Genomic DNA, 19,011 nt, shown 5'->3' on the forward strand with positions numbered 1-19,011 from the left:
GGTAGTTTATTTATCTGTTGCATTTTGGAAAGTTACAAGGCAATTTTCATGTCAGGTTTCTCCAAGGTGGCACTTACAAAGATAACTAATATGCTCTCCAGGAACATCAGTCCTTTCCCTAACTTCCTCATCCCTGCATAGAGAGGGAGCATCAGTAAAGTGCCTATGTAGTGCAATTTCCCTATGTATTTTATTTGTGCCTGAAATAATTAAATGAATTTAACTGGAGGGAGGCAATTTAAAATTTTGGGGTGATTGTATCCTTTTTTTTTTTTTAGTACAGTAGTAATTTTGAGTATATGCATATTTCAGGTTTGAAACATTTGAAATCAACAGCTTTGAACAGTTCTGTATCAACTATGCCAATGAAAAACTGCAGCAGCAGTTCAATATGGTAAGTAGGAAGTGACTGGCATTTCCTCTTCCCTTTCCCCTCATCCAAGTCCATTCTGCTAATTGGCTCCCCAGTGGTTAGGATGAATTCCTTCAGTCTATTAAGCAGCTGTCCTGGCCGTGGGCTTTGAGGGATGGGGAAAGATCGACTATCTCCTAGAAATAGATTTTATGACTAACTGCTGCTCTGGGACTATTTGAAATTCTGATCACAGTCACAATTATAAGGCAGAAGCAGTGCTTGGCAATTAGGACCCTGAGATTGCCTGTCAGTGGGAGCACTGTGTGGATGAAGTTGGAGTCAGAGGTGTGTCCATAACCCCTGAGGGCCCCGGACGGGCAGAGGAGAGCGCGGCTCCGCTGCTGGAGCTTCGCCGCCCGCGCTTCCTCCCCGCTGTTACTTTTTGAGGCTTTTTGGCTGCATGCTGAAGGTGATGAATGACGTGTGGCAGGAGGCGGCTCTTCCCCCTCCTCCGGAGAGATCACGATCCTCTCCTCAGCCTCAGTGACGTTTGCAATTACATATCTTACCTGCATCATGATGAGGCAAGTTATTTCTGCCAGGTCTGTTGCTAGGCTCTGCCGCAGCACCGGGGTAGCTCAGAGCTCTCGTTATGATCCTCCCTCTGTGGCAGTGTGTGCTCGCAGGACCAGATCCCCTGTGCCAAGGTTCATCCCAGTGTGTCAGGGTGCTGGAGCACAGCTGGGCTTTCCAGCCCTGGCATGCCCTTTCCATGTGGGTAGTGCCATGGCTGGCTTCAGCTCCGTGAGTGGGATGTCGTAACTGCCAGGCACAGGGTGAATTGGAGTTTTCTCAGCTTACAGCAAAATCTAGTTGCTGTAAGAGCTGTCATGGTTCTCTTCTTCAGTGAAGATAACTGTGCCCCTGTTCCCTTCCCTCTGGTGCCATTGCTGTAAGCACCTGCCTCCTGAAGGAGGGGGTGACAGGGCTGTAGTGTTGGTGTCCTGCCAAGCTACCAAACCCAGTGGTGGTGAACATGAACCTGTTGGGCTGCCATGCAGGCACACAGAGGGAGGCTGCTTTGAATTCAAACCTTGTGGCTGGCGGCCAGTAAACCTTCATGTGCTGCCTGGAGCAGCCTGAGCCTGGCTGAGGAGAGGCCATTTGGGAACTGCCTGACCACCCTGCCCTGCCTGGTGCCCACCGCCCACAGGGACAACCAGGTCTGATGGCATTTTTCACCACCTAATTGCTGGTTCCTTCACAGTGAAAAAACGAGTTTCTGTTTCCTTTCAGATCTTGGGTTGGATATGACTTGCCAGTAGAATGCTGGCAGGGCTTTGCTGCCAGGTGCAGGGTGGGAATGGCTCCCACGGGCGCGGTTCAGGAGCGCAGTGCTGGGGAGGATGGCGTTAAGCTAATGGGATAAAGGGATAAACAGCTCTGTCAGGGTGGTGTTCTGCTGCCTGGCAGACGTGTGCTGGGGAGCTGTGAGGTGTCTGTGCACTGTGCACTGAGCTCAGGGCAGCTGGGGCTGGTACCCAGTTCAGGTGTTGTGGCACCCCCAGACCCTGCCCGTGCTGCTTGGGGCACTCCCAGCACATGTTCACCTGCCACAGCAGCATTAAGTGTGCAGAAACATGTAGGTGGGGGATGAAACACCATCAAAAATAACTGGAGTCAGCAGTCTTTTTGGTTTTTCAAAGTGCTTGTTCTATGAAGACCACAGTTTGCCTGTTTAATGTCTTATTCTGGTTTTTTTTCCTGAAGTTTTAATTATCTCTTATGCACATTTCATTAAAGCTGTGCAGGTTGTTTGTGATAATATTTTTTCGATAAATATACAACTACACGGTTACTGATCTTCGTACCAGATAAATCTGTCACAGAATTTTCCTTAAAGGATTTCTAGTTCTAATGCTCCTTCAGCTTTTGCTGAAGAGTAAATTTTAATGCAGTGCGTCATGTTAGAAAAAAAAATCAGCAGCCATTTAAGAGGAAATGGAGCTCTGTTATTTTACAAGGAAACACGAAAGTGTTTATAGTGAAACTTTACTTGAATTAGAGCAGTTTTAATCATTTCCAAATTATGAAAGTATGGCACATCCCACTTTATAGGTTGCTGTTCCAGCACTTTAAGATTTTTCTGAGTTTTGTGTTGGTTTTTATAAGAGAAAAGAGCTTATAGTAATAGTGGGACAATATAGTAAAAAGATAGGATATTTGCAGAGAATATCCTTTAGAATATCCTTTATCTAAGGATAGACGCTTTAATTTGGACTGTTGTTTTTAGGCCAGGAAAAAAGGTTAATTTATTTTTCCTACATTATTAAAGAGTTTGTTCAGTTGAACTAGTGTGTCGCTTGACAGCCTGGATTAATGTGCCAAAATGAATCCAGTTGAGAGTTCAATATGTTTATTCTGCATTTCATTTCACAGAAAACTGTTTTCCTTTTGCCCTGCAGCACGTCTTTAAGCTGGAACAAGAAGAATATATGAAGGAACAAATACCATGGACCTTGATTGATTTCTACGACAATCAGCCTTGCATCAACCTCATAGAGGCCAAAATGGGAGTTCTGGATCTGTTGGATGAGGAGTGCAAGGTGTGTGTTCAAGGGCTTCCATAGAGGGAGAGGTCATCAGCTGTCCTGCTTCTGGGCCTTGCAGGGAAAAGTCACCTGCAGCCAGTTGTCATTTTGACACTGATGGGGCAAGAGTTTGGAGAGCATACAAACAGAACTGGCAATTACAGGAGGAGAAAAAATGGTTTCAGTAGTGAACTCCCCACCCCTTCCCCTCCATCATGTATCTGTAGCTGTTCCTGGGTTTCTGGTGTTGGACAGTTTTCTCTTCCCCGAGGATAAACAAGTGCAGTCCTTGGTCCTGTTACATTTCCCCAGATTGCCTCTTGCTTAGTGTTTCACCCTTTGTCTTTTACCTCGGTTTATTTTAATGCCAAGCCATGTACAGGGCATGGCTCAGAGTGTGTCTGCCCCAGTGGAAACCCAGCTTGGGGTTCTTATTGATCACAAGAAATCTCTAATGGAGGTGGATGAGTTCTGCTCAGTCTGGTAACGTGCCTTGGGGATCTCTGCCTTCAGGTGTGTGACACTGGAGGCATTGTTGGTGTCAGGTGTGTCCCAGCAGCTGCCTGTGCCCAGTATTGTGGAAGCACACAGCTGGTTACTGTATCCTTGCTTCTGGCAGTACTGGGAATCCGAGCAGCTGGAATATGAAAGCAAATCATCAAGTGTTGTCCCCCCATCTTCTTAGATGCTTTTGCTACTGAGATGTTCTCAAGACATTATTTAAGTGTATTCTGCATTCTTTTCCATAGATGCCAAAAGGCTCAGATGACTCTTGGGCCCAAAAACTTTACAATACTCATTTGAATAAATGTGCTCTCTTTGAAAAACCACGTATGTCGAATAAGGCCTTTATCATCAAGCACTTTGCTGACAAGGTAAGGACTTTTTCTGCAGTACTGCTTTCCTGATGCTGTGTGGGAGGGCACCCTGGGGCTGCCACAGCAGACACTGGGCAGTGGCATCTCTGGCTCTGCTTGGCTCTTGCTGCCTCAACACCTGATGAGGAGGAGAAGGTGAAGTGGCAGCTGTGCAGGGATACACAGGAGCTCCTGACTCCATCACATGCTGCAGCCACTGCCCATCCTTTTTCCAATCATGGAAGCTCAGTGCATTTACAGCTCTCAGCATCACTGCATCAATTCCAGTTATGCAACAGAAATGTCCAAAGAAGGAAATCCTGTACCCCACTCCTTTCAGCTAAAGAGCAGCAATGAATTAATGCCGTTTTTGCTGCCACCTCAACGTGCAAAGAGGAGAGAGGCTAGCAGAGCCTTTTCTATTGCTGGAGCAGTGTGTGCTGCTCCCACCCTCGCCTCGGCTGTGCAGGGAACAGCTATTTCTAGGAAGCTGGCTGAGGGGGGTCTCAGTGCAGTGCATCTCGTTCAGCTCCCAGTGCTCCTCAAACTGAGCCACTCCTCAGGTTAAAACAAAAAAATTCATAATCCCATTTAATACAGTTGTCCTGTTATATGGAAAAGCTGCCTGAGAATATTGTCAGCTCTGTCAAAAAAGGTTTCAAGAAGCTCTCGGATTCTTACCAGTAGATCTGCACTGCTGACATGGGGGGTTGGAGGCCTTTATCTGCCTCCACTAGGTTTCTCCCAGGCTCTTGAATTTATGTGTAGAAGAAGAGTCCTATTCTTTTTGCATCTAGTGTTACCTTAATGAAAGCACCAGGCACATCTCTGTAACTGTTTAGATTCATGAGTTCTGTTTTGTGGATGAGAGAACAAGAAGGAATTATTTAACATTTCATAATCTGTTAATTAGGCTAAATTTTGTTATTGAAAGCAAGGCTTTCCTATGTCTAGTCTGTGAGCAGCAAGGGCCAAGGAAAGCAGAAAGTAGCTCCAAGCAGGTACGAGCAAAGCTCTAAGCTCTGCCGGGCTGTCTGTGCTAAGCGTTTTATGTTTTCTGTGTGCTTGTGTGAATGTACACAGACATCTGGGAGGAGAAATAAAGCCCAGCTGGCAGGTCAGCTGTGTGCTGAGCTGTGCTCCCGGACAAGGCAGGGATGCTGCTGCCCTCTCCTGGCATGGCCTCCCGCGGGAACACCATGGATGGTGTTCCAGGCAGTGCTCAGGGTGGGCTTCCAGCTGTGCAGAAACCCTGGGGACATCCTCTGTCCTCTTCCCTCTAGGAATTCCTTGAAATGTTTTGCAGCTCAGGGTGCGGTGTCACTGTGCAAGCTCTGATAAATGGACTTTTGACAATAGTTTTGGTTTTCTTTCAGCCTTCAATTAGGACAGTGAAATAAATGGTAGGTTTGTATCTGACTCTGGCTGTTCTTTGGTCCAGGAAATGCTGTAGCCCTGTGACAGAGGGGTGTTATGTATTGTCACAACATTCAGCCATTTTATTGCTTCTGGTAAAATGAGTCCTTTGGAACACAAATGAGCCATTTCCACAATAATCTGCAGGCAGATGTACTTACTGCCTCTCAGCTAATGAGATGAGAGGTACTTTGTTCTCAGCTGCATCTGGATTTCTGACAGCTCTGCAGCCCTGGTGGGTTCAGTGGAGGAGATGCTCAGCACACACTTGGATACTTCACCCTTACAGGAACCATTCAGTCATGCTGCCTTGCCATGAGCATCTCTCAGCAGTGAAATATGTCTGGTATAATGCAATAGCAGTGTTCCTCTCTCTATTTTAATGTTCTGTGTTTTACTGGAAAGCACTCTGAGGAAAATCTATATTTAACAAAGATGCACTTGGGAGCTGATATTTTCAGTATGGAAAAGAATTATGTTTTAAATGTGAATGTTATAGCTGGTGAATTCTATGCAAATTATTCTTATTTAATACTTCTAATACTTTTTCTTGTAAAATGCTGGCTTTCAGGTGGAATATCAATGTGAAGGCTTTTTGGAAAAGAATAAAGACACCGTTTATGAAGAACAAATTAGGGTCCTAAAATCAAGTAAGGTTAGTATAAGGATTTTTTTTCTTTTGCAGTTAAGAGTCCTTGAATTAAGGGTCATAGAAAACTTCTTATAAACCTAGGAAATATTTCTCCCTTAGTATCAGATACACTGAAATGGAACATAGTTTGTGTTTTACTTGGTTATCTGTATGAATTTAGACAGTCCTATATCCTAACTTTTTTCCATTTAAATCAGTCTATTTAGCCACTAATTGCACTGTTTGTGGATCATTGTTGCTTTTTTGGGGGGCTCTTTTGTTTGGTTTGGGTTTTTAAGTGGGGTAAAGGGGATTTGGGGAGGAGAGTTTATTTTTCACAGAACTTAGCTATATTTTCTGTAGAGATGTCAATGGCTTCTGATATAGTGTAGTGGTATAAGAAGGCTTAACAGTTAAGCCCTAATTTTATAACCTGAAAACAGAAGCTCATTGTTTATGGCGTGACAGAAAATTTCTGAAGGAGAGACAAGATCAAAATGAGAGAGGAATAAAATATATAAACTGTAAGGACACAAACCAGAGCTTACAATCTTGTCTCCTTGATGTCTATGAAAGAAAGATAACTTCTGAATTGAAAAATACTGCATGAAGGAATATTGTAGAACAGGCTTTCAGTGGCATCATCTGTGTTTTGTAATGGCAGAAATGCTGGTTGTGCTCTCAGAAATGTGAAGGCAATTAACTTGACATTGCACAGTGGTGGCTGTTGGGAATTTGCTGGCTCTAATGGCCCAGGAAGCTGGGTATCAAGGACAGGCTATTTAAAATTATGCCATTCTATCAGGAAAACCAACGTTTTTCTCTTCTGTTTCTATTCTGAGCAGATAATGTGAAGCTAAATGATTAAAACATGTGGTATAATGAAACACCACAGCAGACTTTGCACTGGGAGAAGTATTGAAGTGGTTTAAGTGAAGCCAGTTTCTGGGGGTGGAGGGGGAGGCAGGTGGCATCTTTGGGGAGCTGGCAGAGGCCAGCCAGCCACTCTGTGCAGGACAGAGGGACAGGCTGCTCCATGGGATGACAGACAGAGGGGACAGAGCTGTTGTGAGAGCCTGACAGCAGCTTGGGCAGGCTCAGTATAGCTTGGACATTTTGGTCTAAACACTGAAAAACAACATGGTTTTACTCTGCAGTAAATTTTGCCAAAACCGGTGTAAAGAATGTTTTATTTTTGTTTTGCATCAGTGCCTTTTTGTTAGTAATTGTAGTAGAACTGCATTTCTGATTTTTATTTTATTTTGTTGGTGGTGATGTTTTCTGGGTTTGCTGTGCACATCCAACAGAAGGTAATTCTAAATTGAATGTATCATCTGTCATCCTGCCCATGCCCACTCTCACACACAGCTTGGATGCTTCTTGCTCTCCAAAGTGCATGACACCCTCTGCTCTTGGCAGGGACTGTAGAGCTCAACTATTTATTTTGGCCTCTCTAAATCCACCCACAGAACCTCTGTGAACTAGTTTAGTTTCCATGCATGTATCATGAAAGCAATAGAACAATCCTGGGCTTTTATGCTTGCTACTGGCATGGTTGTTAAAATTTTCTGTTGTGGCTCTGTATTGAAAGAAATGATCTGTAAGATTGTTAGCAGCATGTGTGTTAGGTTGTCTGAAAAAATTACAGGGAAGAAATGCTTCCTTGCTTGTTTTCTATCACGTGAATTATCTACTCTTTGATCAGTGTTTTCCCTCTCTTTAAACACTCCTAGTGTTCTGAAAAACAAAGAAAATTGATGAGGTACTAAAACCCTAAACCAAACAGGAGTAGTCCCACAGTTTAGATCATTGCGGCACTGCTCCACTATTGCTGACCTGTACTGGAGAGGCCAGACATTGTTCCTTTCTTCTACTTGGAGTAACTGGGCCAGTGTCTGTGAAAATAGTGCCTTTGATATGCACTTGCCCATTTTTACAGGCAGATTTTCCCAGGGCTGGAGGAATTGAATGAGACTCAGTATGGACAGCTTAGAAGAACTCCATCTGCAGTTGAGACAATGGGAACCCTGTTCCTACCCCCACCTGAGGTGTGTGGGAGCATCAGGAGCTTCAGAAAATCATATTATATTAAAATAAGTCTCTGTGCAGGCTGAGAGCACCTGGCTCTGTAGCTCAGCTGCCTGTGCACACCAACTCACTGCGTCTTAGGCAGCTGACAAGGAGGTGCCACCCAATCACCCTCAGATCTGTGTTCAGTCAGTGGGAGGAGAGGAGTAAAGCACCCTCAGGAAATGTCCTTCTTCCACCAGCTCAGGTGAGATCAATCCAAGCTGTGATACTCCTTTTTAAGTTCAGGAATTTAGGGTACCTTTGTAGCATCCTTTGTCATTTTGGTGTGCTGGGTGCAGCTGGGGAACATTTGATGCCCTTTTCCAGCCCATCTGGCTGAACCACAGGGCACAGGTGCCATGTTGTTGTGCACCATTGTGTTCCATTGGTTATTGTATCTGCTCCCCAAGCTTTAGAAAATCAATTTTTAATTATTTTTTTTGTTGCAGTTGGCCCAAGCGCTTTCTAGTACTGAAAAAATGAATGTTCCTGTCTCTTGAGGAAAAATGCACAGATGCTAGATATAAAATTATTCATGGGCAGGTAGAGAGGTTCAGATTCTCTTACTCTTGTAATGGTTCTGAAGAGCTGTAGTTGTCAGTAGAAAGACCTGGTGGTGCTATTTTTAGTTATGAGTTGCTTCAAAGCAGCTGTTATGGATCAGTATATTTTGTAGCCATTAGAGAAAGGGAAGCAGAGGTCCTGTGTGGTGTTGGAAGGACATTTCAGGTTTTTCTTCCACTCCCACTGGCAGGGAGTAGATCTCAGTCAGATAAATTTGGCTAGTGGGTTTTTTTTCAGTTGATGGTTCCTCTGTTAAGCTGATTATTTCAATTTGGAGTGATAAAGCAGGAATCATCTTTGCTGCCTGCTGCTTTATTCAGTGTCCCAGATATCTCTCAACCACAAAGGAGACTGATGCACCACTGGAATATGAGAGGACCCTGTTGTTTCCTTCTTAGATCAGAGCAGCCATTAATTGCAACTAGTACTTAGGAAACTGCTGTTGGTATCTAACAGTTTCACATGGCTATTGTTGGCTATATGAGAAAAAAAATCAGAATTTTATCTTGAGAAGGAGACTCACTGATCAAACCCACAAAAGTTTTGGTATTAAATCATGGCCCACTCACTATACCACTCAGCCTGTCTGCTTTTTGCATTTGTCCCCTGTGAAGTTCACCAAAAATGCAGTTCTTACAAAAGCTGAGCCTGGAATTTAACCTTAAGCACAAACAGGTAAAACTGCTGGCTGTGTTCTTACCCTCTGTGTATTTTTTCTGCTGTTACACCAGTTTAAGCTGCTCCCAGAGTTATTCCAGGATGAGGAGAAGGTGCTCAGCCCCACATCAGCTGCCCCTTCAGGGCGCGTGCCTCTGTCTCGAATGCCTGTCAAACCTGCCAAGGCCAGGCCAGGGCAAGCCAGCAAGGAGCATAAGAAAACTGTGGGACATCAGGTGAGTTTGAAGATGCAGCTCTGTCACATAATGTCTCCCTTTATCTCCTTTCTCATAGGTCTCAAAGTGTGCTCATGGGATCCCTTGTGATTTTGAGAGAGGTGCAGCTTATTGCTACTTACAGCTTGGTGCAAATAGTCCCTAATTACTGAGGCACTGTGGGGAGCAGTTTGAGGCAGCCCATTTTTATCATGGGCTAATGCTTTTCAAAATAAATTTAATGTGGATGTTGAGAAGTTTGGAAAACCTTAAACTGGGTTTTTTGGATCATGTGCCACTTTGTCTGATTCAAATCCAAGGTGGGGTTCAATCCCCAGAAAACTTGGTTCCAGTTATCAGTAGCCAAACATAAAATATCTGCATATCTTTGCCATAATTAAATTAAAAGTATGCAAATGAGGTTGTCTCAAAGATGACTGAGCTTGTTGAGGCTATTCCCTGACTTTTTGTTTTCTTTTTCTTTTTCAAAAAGTTTCGAAACTCTCTTCATCTGCTGATGGAAACCCTGAATGCTACAACTCCACACTACGTGCGCTGCATTAAGCCAAATGACTTCAAGTTTCCTTTCACGTAAGATGCCAGTTCCTGTGGGGTTTGAGGAGCCCGTGTTGGCAGGGGATTGCCCAGGGCCACTGGGCATCAAGGCTCTGCTGAACCTTGCTCACTCAGGAGTGAACTGCTGTGTCTCCTTTCTCTGGTTATGGATTCACTCTGTGTGTGTGTGTTACAGCAGGAGATGTTTGGGGATGAATAGAGGGAGAAAGACTTCCTGATGCCATTTTTTTGTTTATGGTGATACGTGAGATAAAAATTCCAACAGTTTCATTGCTAGCAATTTTAAATGTAACTGGGGTTTGCTCTCCTTGAGCTCCTTTGACAGTTGCTGGAATTTGATTTTTCAGGTTCCAAAGCCTTTTTTTTTTTCAGCATGCCTTTGTATATTCTCAGTTTTCCCTCAAAGGAGTACTACAGCCTGTAGACATAAAATATTATTCTCTTTCTGGTTCAGTTCTGAAATTTCAGATGTGTTTGAGCAGCAGCGTGCTTTGTTCTGCCCTAGTCCTGACACAATAAGTGATTTGTACATGTCTGAAGCCCCAGCTGCTTTGTTTGCACTGTGTAATGTGGTTGAGGATGGACCATTCAGAGGGGTCAGCTACAATTTAAGTAGAAAATTGTACATGTTCACTGCCTGTATTGCTTTCATCCTCTGGGCCCCTTTGTCACCTCCTGTAGCCTTCCATGTTATTATCTTTATGGCATTATCATCTAAGCAAAAAATCTCACATTGCCCCTTTGGGCCATGCTTGTGGCCTTATTATATTAATTTTTAACAGAATCATACAGAGAAAATACCTTTCTCCACGACTTAAATTAAGTCTCAGATTACCCAAAATATTACACAGATAATTTTGCCTCTTTACTAACTGTGCTTTCATTTAGCCCTTCATGCCTTTTTTTATGCACTAACACTTAATGCCATAACTTATCCTCTTTTTACCTTTGAAAATAGGACAAGGATAAGTACCAGTTTGGTAAGACAAAAATATTTTTCCGGGCTGGTCAAGTAGCCTACCTGGAAAAAATAAGGGCAGATAAGTTGAGAGCTGCCTGTATCCGCATCCAAAAGACGATCCGGGGCTGGCTGATGAGGAAGAAGTACTTGCGGATGAGGAAGGCTGCCATCACCATCCAGAGACATGTCAGAGGGTACCAGGCACGATGGTAAGCACTGCTCAGGGCAGATGCCACACCAGCCCAGTCCAGAGCCCTGGAAGCAGGGCATTTAAATGTGATACGTTTGTTCTCGTCTTCCTATGCTGCCTGAGAGGAAATGATTTTCCAGGGAAATGAAGGAAATTGAGTATAATGGGTGTGTCTGTCCTGACTGGTTTTGACCTTTCTGAGAGGACAGTAGCACCCTGGCTCTATGATGCAGAAAACAAGTAGTACTTAGGAGATATGTTGCAGGTGAGGTAAAGCAGGACTGTCTGAGTCCTCATTGCCCAGTTTCCATGTGCCCTCCCAGCTGGATCTGTCCTGCTGGAGAAGCCATTCCTCATTTGTTTGGATTGACTTCTGAGGGATGGCCATGGGGCCAGAGAGAAGGGCAGGAATTCAGGTGGTATTGTTCAAAGAAGAGGTGGTGATGAAGGCTGTAATAACCAGCCTTCAGAAAGAGGCACATGTCAAGATGCTTTGTAATTGTCTTACTGCAATAGCCAAGAACAAGCAAACATTTTCTACTAGTGGAGGTTAGGAGAGTACCTGTGGAAGATGACATAGTGGAAACAGCTTTAAAGTTGGGGAAGAGGTGATGAGAAACTAAGCTGAGTTTACTTTGTCAATTGTATAGTGCAATTATTAGGGGAAGTGAAAACATCTCCCTGTGAAGCTTTGCAAGGTTTCTGTTAATTTGTCATTCTGTTCTACTGCCACACAGCAGAATAGCAAGTAAATATACTGTGTCACTGACAACACTAAGAAGAAACTAAAAATACAGGCTATTAAAAAAGCCCCAAGCATTCAATCACATAATTACAGGTTACTGTTTGTGATCTTTTCCTTAGCTATGCCAAGTTCCTGAGGAGAACACGAGCTGCCATCACCATTCAGAAGTTCCAGCGCATGTACGTGGTCCGCAAGAGATACCAGAGCATGCGAGATGCTACCATTGCTCTCCAGGCTCTCCTGAGAGGTTACATGGTCAGAAACAGGTACCAAATGGTAAGAAATCACAATGTAGTTTTTCACTCTACCTACATTTCCACACACTTTCAGGACAAAGCTTCTTTGTGGTGTCATCTTGGGAATCTGAAATGTTTTGTGTGCATGCTGTTAGGTGTGATGCACAGACAAAATAGCAGAGCATGGATTAAGGGACAGCACCTGGAAATTAGAAATATCTAATACTGCCATCAGCTTGTCATTGTAGACATATTCTCATTGTCATCTAATACAGGTGTACTTAGACTTTCAGTGCAGCCAGTGGAGAATCCAACAGAGATTTACAGCATTTCTGACTTTTTCACTTGTTATATAGAATGTTGAGGCATTTTAATTGAGTAATTAGAATTTGGTTTTCAGTAGTTACAGGGCTGAAAACAGAATTATATTCAAACTGCAAAGTGATAACCTGTTTCATAGCACTTTTATATACAAGAACTGTTATAACCAGGCTCAAAAGTCAGCTTGTATTTCACTGAAAAAGTAGCTGAGGGATTTGTTTTCCCAAGCATGTAAATGTTAAGGACATGCAGCCAAAAGCCATCTGATGCTTATGTACCATATTTTACTCTTTTGTATTTGGAGTTTTTATGATTTTCTTTAGTATTAAAATTGCTAAGGGTCACATGTGTAGTATTCTAACATAAACTAGCCACAAAGCTGAAAAAAAAAAACCTTGTTAAGAATTTCTTAGTAGTAAGAACCTAGTGGTTGACTTTGTGGTTCTTTTATATGGTTGTCCACTTACCTTTATATTGGAATTCTTAGCATTCTTGTTATTACAAACTATATTTGTGATATTATACAAGATGTGTTTTTAACAGTCTGACAGATGTGACGAAGTGACACCTGGGTCACAGCAGCAGGTGGCCTAAAATCTTCAGGAAGATGGGAGTTGTTTCTCTCTGCCTTGTTAGTCACATGAGTAATACACAGCCCATCTGTCTTGCAGCACAGTTTAATAAACCTGTTATATTCCCTCCTAATAGAGATGGCAGGTTTCTGGAGGAGTCCCTGGGAGGGGTGGTCAGACCAGCCTGTCAGGAGGATCCCCCTCGAGCTGTGAATTGTTCTCTGCAGTAAAACATGACAGTCTGACAAGTGCCCCTGCGGCGTGCTGTGTTTGTCTTGTCCTGCCAAGGTGGGATTTTACCCAGGCTGAGGTACAGGGTGGCCAGAGAGGGAGGCACAGGCTCTGTGTGCCGTGGGAAGGCAAACAGGGCTGTTTGGAGGTGGTGGTGATTGCAGGCGAGTGAAACCGAAAGGGTGCCCTGTGACAGGACAGCTGGGCTGAGCCTGGCTGCAGTAATGTGTGGTACACGTGTTGCTCCTTGGGATTGTGAAAGGGACCTGTTGTTGTTGTAGGAAGAGAGGGCATGTCCTGAGTCACGTGGGCAGTACAAGGAATTTAATATGGTTGAATCATCTGTTTCACACATCCTGGGGAAAGCTCCTGCCTGAGACGTTGCAATGTGCTTCTCAGCTGGACAAGGAGTTTAGTTCCTCCTTAGCTGTGACATAAGCTTTCCTGGGATATAGCTGGTAGATGAAGTGACTTTCCTGATCCTCTCACTGTACTTTGGAGCGGCCTGATTCCTCACTGGATTGCATGGATGTGAGAACTCCCTGGCAGATGAGGACCATCCCCACGCCATGGAGGTATTTTACAGGGCTTGTTGTTTTCAATCTGGAGGTGAAAACTGTTGAAAGCTAGTTGTATTCCAGTGTTCAGGCACCTGCTGGAAACCTGGAGGAGTGTTCCAGAAAATGTGTAAGGAGGAGGCAGGAATGCCAACTGCATGGCATGCAGTCAGGAGGACTTTGGCTTTTGACCTTGCAGTGCTTTTCAGGGAGCTGCTTCCTTACCTTGGTGTGCTGAGTAACTGGTGCTGGGATTTCCAGTCTCATTTTTAATTCAGAAATAAATGCTAAGGGAGAAAGTTCGTATGTATTACAGTCTTGCCACTTTGCCAGTGAATTATAAATTCATTGATCTGGAAACTATAATGCTTCTGACACATTTCAGTTCATTTGCTAAGCAGTCTAAAAGAAAATAAAATTACTGTTACCTGACTAGTTTGTCTTATCAGCTTTGTGGTAAATCAGTGTAAGAATGTGAACTGTCTATGATATTTAAACTACCAATTCTGAGCATTAACATGCAATCCTAGATAATTTTGTTCTTTAGAATAAACTATTTTATTTGCAGAAGCTTTATTAAGTGAACTCTAAAGCTGTCAAAGTACTGGAAGCCTTGTGGATTTGGGCAGGCTCTCCATGCAGATCTCATATAATCTGCTTGAATTCAGGGGTTCCAGACCTAAGGGATCTGTGATTGAATTAGTGGTGAAGGATCCAGAAACAAATGGTAGACTCTTCTTAGCTGAACTTTCAGGCTAACACACATGACTGGTTTATGTTATAGATTTTTTTAAAATAATCTGGATTTTTTTTTTTACACATCAAACCTATGGTTGAAATTTCTGCCATAAAATAAATTAGAATTATTGCACTATAAATTTCTTATTAGAATAGATGAAAATTTTTCCATGCTAACAAGCCTAAGATATGTCAAAAAAGGCAACAAAAAACCCCCAAAACAAAATAACACAAACAAACCAAAAGCTTCTGACTTCTTAACAGCTGCTATAATTTCCTCTGGGAAATGCAGTACTGACTGCATTGCATGTCAAATGTAGTAATTTTAAGCTTTGTATTGATGAACTCTATGCAGCATATGTCAATGATTCTAAAGTGTTTCAAGATAAAGATGCAGCTTAAAAAAAATAAGATTGTATTTGTAGTCTTGCCAACAGGTACTATGTACTTTTGCAATTAGCTGGGCTCTGACCTCAACACAAAGGAATGCCTGATGCTTCCATGTGCCTTCAGTTCTTTTTGTCATGTTTTTCTCTCTGGTTCCTTTTCATTTTACCCCCAGTTGCTGCCCTTGTTCCACTCTTCTTTCCCTCTTCTTTTATTTCTAATTTAAATTTATTCCATTTTGTGCTGCTCTTCCCCAGAAGTTTCTCTTTGCAGGTGAAGGTGTCCATCCTTACAGGATTCCTTGTGCCTGCCCAGGTGCAAGTTTGGAGCTCTAACTTACGTATTTTCCATGTGTTTTCCCCACTGCAGCTGCTCCATCCTTACGGGGTTCCATGTGCCTGCCCAGGTGCAGTTTGGAGCTCTAACTCGCGTGTTTTCCATGTGTTTTCCCCACTGCAGCTGCTCCATCCTTACGGGGTTCCATGTGCCTGCCCAGGTGCAGTTTGGAGCTCTAACTCGCGTGTTTTCCATGTGTTTTCCCCACTGCAGCTGCTCCATCCTTACGGGGTTCCATGTGCCTGCCCAGGTGCAGTTTGGAACTCTAACCCGCTATGTTTTCCATGTGTTTTCCCCACTGCAGGTGCTCCATCCTTACAGGATTCCATGTATCTGCCCAGGTGCAGTTTGGAGCTCTAACCTGTGTGTTTTCCATGTGTTTCCCCACTGCAGATGCTGCGGGAGCACAAGTCCGTGGTTATCCAGAAGCACGTGAGGGGCTGGCTGGCGCGGCGGCGCTACCGCCGCACGCTGCGGGCCATCGTCTACCTGCAGTGCTGCTACCGCCGCATGATGGCCAAGAGGGAGCTCAAGAAGCTGAAGATAGAGGCCCGCTCCGTGGAGCGCTACAAGAAGCTCCACATTGGCCTGGAGAACAAGATCATGCAGCTGCAGAGGAAAATCGATGAGCAGGTAAAAGCTTGTCACTTTAGGACGCGAAATAGGAAGGTGCGTAAGGTCGTGTTCGAGGGTGCCAGATGAGAATCTTGACTCCATGTTTCAGAAGGCTGATTTTTTATATTATGATATTATATTGTATTAAAATGCTATATTAAAACTATTCTAAACAGAGAGAAAGGATCCATCAGAAAGCTGGAAAGGAGCAGAAAGGAATGATAACAAAATCTTGTGACTGCTCACAGCCTTGACACAGGTGGCTGTCATTGGTCGTTAAAAACAACTTCACATGCTGGGTAAACAGTTCTCCAAATCACATTCCAATGCAGCAAAACATGGAGAAGCTGAAGCTTTCCAGCTTCTCAGGAGAAAAGATCCTAGCAATAGGATTTTTCATAAAATATGTCTGTGACAGGTGTGGACACTGGATTTTCCAAGGCACAAAAGAAGGCCATTTAATTTCTGACTCTAACATTTATAGATTTCTAATGGTGACAATGGATTGGAGGGTGAAAGTGCCTCCTCTCCAATGACACTGGACAAACTAACAGTTTATCTGATTTTTCCTCCTCCAGAAAAGAATGGAAAGCAATTAATTATTTACATAAAGTTTGTGAGAAAGTTCATTACAAAAATGTAAACATCAGAAGGCTTAGAAGAAAGGATGACACTGGGGAAACGTGTCAAAACCTTGGTTACTTTTCTTAGAACTGTGGGGATTCACAGAATGCACTGAATTTTCTTTGTAAGGGCTCAGTTCTCTTTTCTGATGAAGAACAGTGATAGGAGAGAAGGGGAGGCCACAGCAGAAGTGGAGCAGTCAAACATCCACTTGTTCCTCTCAGCAGAACTGAGAAAAACACCCACTCGCTTAACGCCAGTACTGCGTTTGAAGCACGTCAGTTGCTCTGTTTTTGGGGAAGGTGGGGTGATCCTGTCTGATGTATGTGGGCTCTCCATCTGATTTTAGTTTAGGATGTGCAGGCTTAGAGACTGGACTGTTCTGTCACCTCGTTAAGCAATTCTGCAAAACCAGACCCAAAGCTTTTTGAGATGGGGAAGCTGCTGCTGTGCTCCCATGTCTGGGTGTCTTCTGTAGGGAAGGAAAAGGCTCCCTTGAACCAGAACTTCTCAAACAGCTGCTCTGTCTGTGTTGTGTTTTGCACAGAACAAAGAGTACAAATCCCTGCTGGAGAAGATGAACAACCTGGAGGTCACATACAGTACGGAGACGGAGAAGCTGCGGAGCGACGTGGAGAGGCTTCGGATGAGTGAGGAGGAGGCCAAGAACGCCACCAACCGTGTGCTCAGCCTCCAGGAGGAGATTGCCAAGCTCCGCAAGGAGCTGCACCAGACGCAGTCGGAGAAGAAGAGCATCGAGGAGCGGGCAGACAAATACAAACATGAAACGGAGCAGGCACGTATGGGGTCTCAGATGCATGAGAGGATTTGCCTCCTGTCCACTCAGGTTTTGCCCAGGCTTAATTGTTTCAGTCCAATCAGTTGTGTGGCTGGTATTTGCACTGTGTTTTTGTGGCTGTACCATCCTAAAGAGGCTTGGTATCTAAATGGCTACACCTGTGGTAGTGAGATATGCTAAATCCATATATTGTATGTAAATATATGTAGCCAATCTATTCAGATTTTGATATCAAAAGCATTTGCAAAGCCAAATCCTTGAACTTTCTGACTTAGTCAGAGGTAGTGAATTCATTCATTTTAACTACCTGGAGAGAGTAATCACATAGATAGCAGAAATCTGTCCCACATTCAGTATTCAAAGGTGCTGCTATATCCTGCCTAATGTAGACAGCCAGCCTATTCAACACATCTGCACATTCTAGTTCAACAGGTTTCAGCTAACCCCTTTTCTTTGCTAACCACAAACATATCAAACAGGTTGATTTCTGTCAGGAGTACTTGCTGATAATGGTGGAAGTTTGAGTATTGGTAGAGCCAATCCATCATTATGTGATGCTGCAAGTGACAAGTTTCAATATCAGATAAGCATAAGGGAAGATATTAATAGATAAAGCAAAGTGAATGCATGGTAACCATAATCAGAGACAAATGAGTACCTGGCAAACCTGAACACAGGTTAAGTGACACAGCTTTAGGGCAGAGGCAACATGTTAAATGTTGGTGTTACCCAATGCAATGGAATTTACTGTAGAACTACCAAATGTGTTACTATTTTATGAATATTTCTGTTTTCATGAGCCGTTTACATCTTTGGGACTTCACTGAAAAATACATGGCACTGTGGAGTGCTTCAGGGCAATTTTAGTGTCTGATGAGAAACATACAGGGGAGTCTGCATATTTAAGAAGGTACATATTTAAGAAAAGTAATTTGGAAATGAAGATACAACTTAGTTCACCAGTTCCACTTTGTGACGAACAGTTTAAGTATTTCAACTTTTGTTATAACAAGATGCCATTGTTGTTAGAGCTACTGCTGAAAGATGAACTGCATTCTGAGTAAAATATTTTATTGTCTCTGTAGCTGGTATCAGAGCTGAAAGAGCAGAACTCATTACTGAAAACAGAAAAGGAGGAGCTGAACCGTCGCATCCATGACCAGGCGAGGGAGATAACAGGTTGGCTCTGTTCTCCTTATTCAGGTTCTCTACTTTGTGTTACCTGGCCAAGCAACACTCCACTGCATAGATTGGACTAATTTGACTTAGTTTACATTCCTTTTTGTGCACTCAATTCTTTTTTTTAAGAACTGACAAACATCAGAATTATCTCCCATTTGAATTTCCACAAATTCCTAAGAGTTCAGGGCCTTTTTTAGGGGGGCTGACTGTTCCAAAGCACTTCAGTTTTTAAAAGGCAGCTCTGATATTTAATACAGTTTATCCATGACAACTTTTCTGGCTGCTGTGATTGTGTAGGCAGCAGCCAGGAAAGCTGAACTCTAGATGTGAGGGCTGTGTTGAAGGGAGCTGTGATGAGGATGGTCAGAATGCTTGAGGTGTAAAGCATTTTGCTTTTACATAGCACAGCAGTGGGCTAGTGCTCCTTCTTCCTCCCTCCTGGAATCACCTCTAGAATGTATTAGCAGAATAAATAACTTGTCTGAGTGAGCCCTTCTGTGGTTGCCACAATAATGCTTTGGCCCTTCATATTTTTGGCTTAATGCTGGCCCAGAGAATCACAAACACCAGCGTCAAACGGCAGGC

The 19,011-nt window shown here is 43.5% G+C and overlaps 1 protein-coding gene across 1 annotated transcript in view; it reads left to right on the forward strand.

The window, feature by feature from the left end:
* MYO5A (myosin VA) overlaps window positions 1–19,011 on the forward strand; it is an 87,317-nt gene that overhangs the window by 41,558 nt on the left and 26,748 nt on the right. Inside the window, 11 exon segments of the mRNA XM_039722992.1 lie at window positions 313–394; window positions 2,821–2,961; window positions 3,696–3,821; window positions 5,791–5,874; window positions 9,216–9,377; window positions 9,850–9,969; window positions 10,891–11,102; window positions 11,948–12,104; window positions 15,600–15,839; window positions 16,993–17,241; window positions 18,330–18,423. Of these exon segments, the coding sequence (XP_039578926.1) occupies window positions 313–394; window positions 2,821–2,961; window positions 3,696–3,821; window positions 5,791–5,874; window positions 9,216–9,377; window positions 9,850–9,969; window positions 10,891–11,102; window positions 11,948–12,104; window positions 15,600–15,839; window positions 16,993–17,241; window positions 18,330–18,423 (1,667 nt within the window).

The sequence above is a fragment of the Passer montanus genome, unplaced genomic scaffold (genome assembly GCF_014805655.1).
Source record: "Passer montanus isolate IOZ18808 unplaced genomic scaffold, ASM1480565v1 scaffold5, whole genome shotgun sequence".
Classification (NCBI taxonomy): Eukaryota; Metazoa; Chordata; class Aves; order Passeriformes; family Passeridae; genus Passer; species Passer montanus.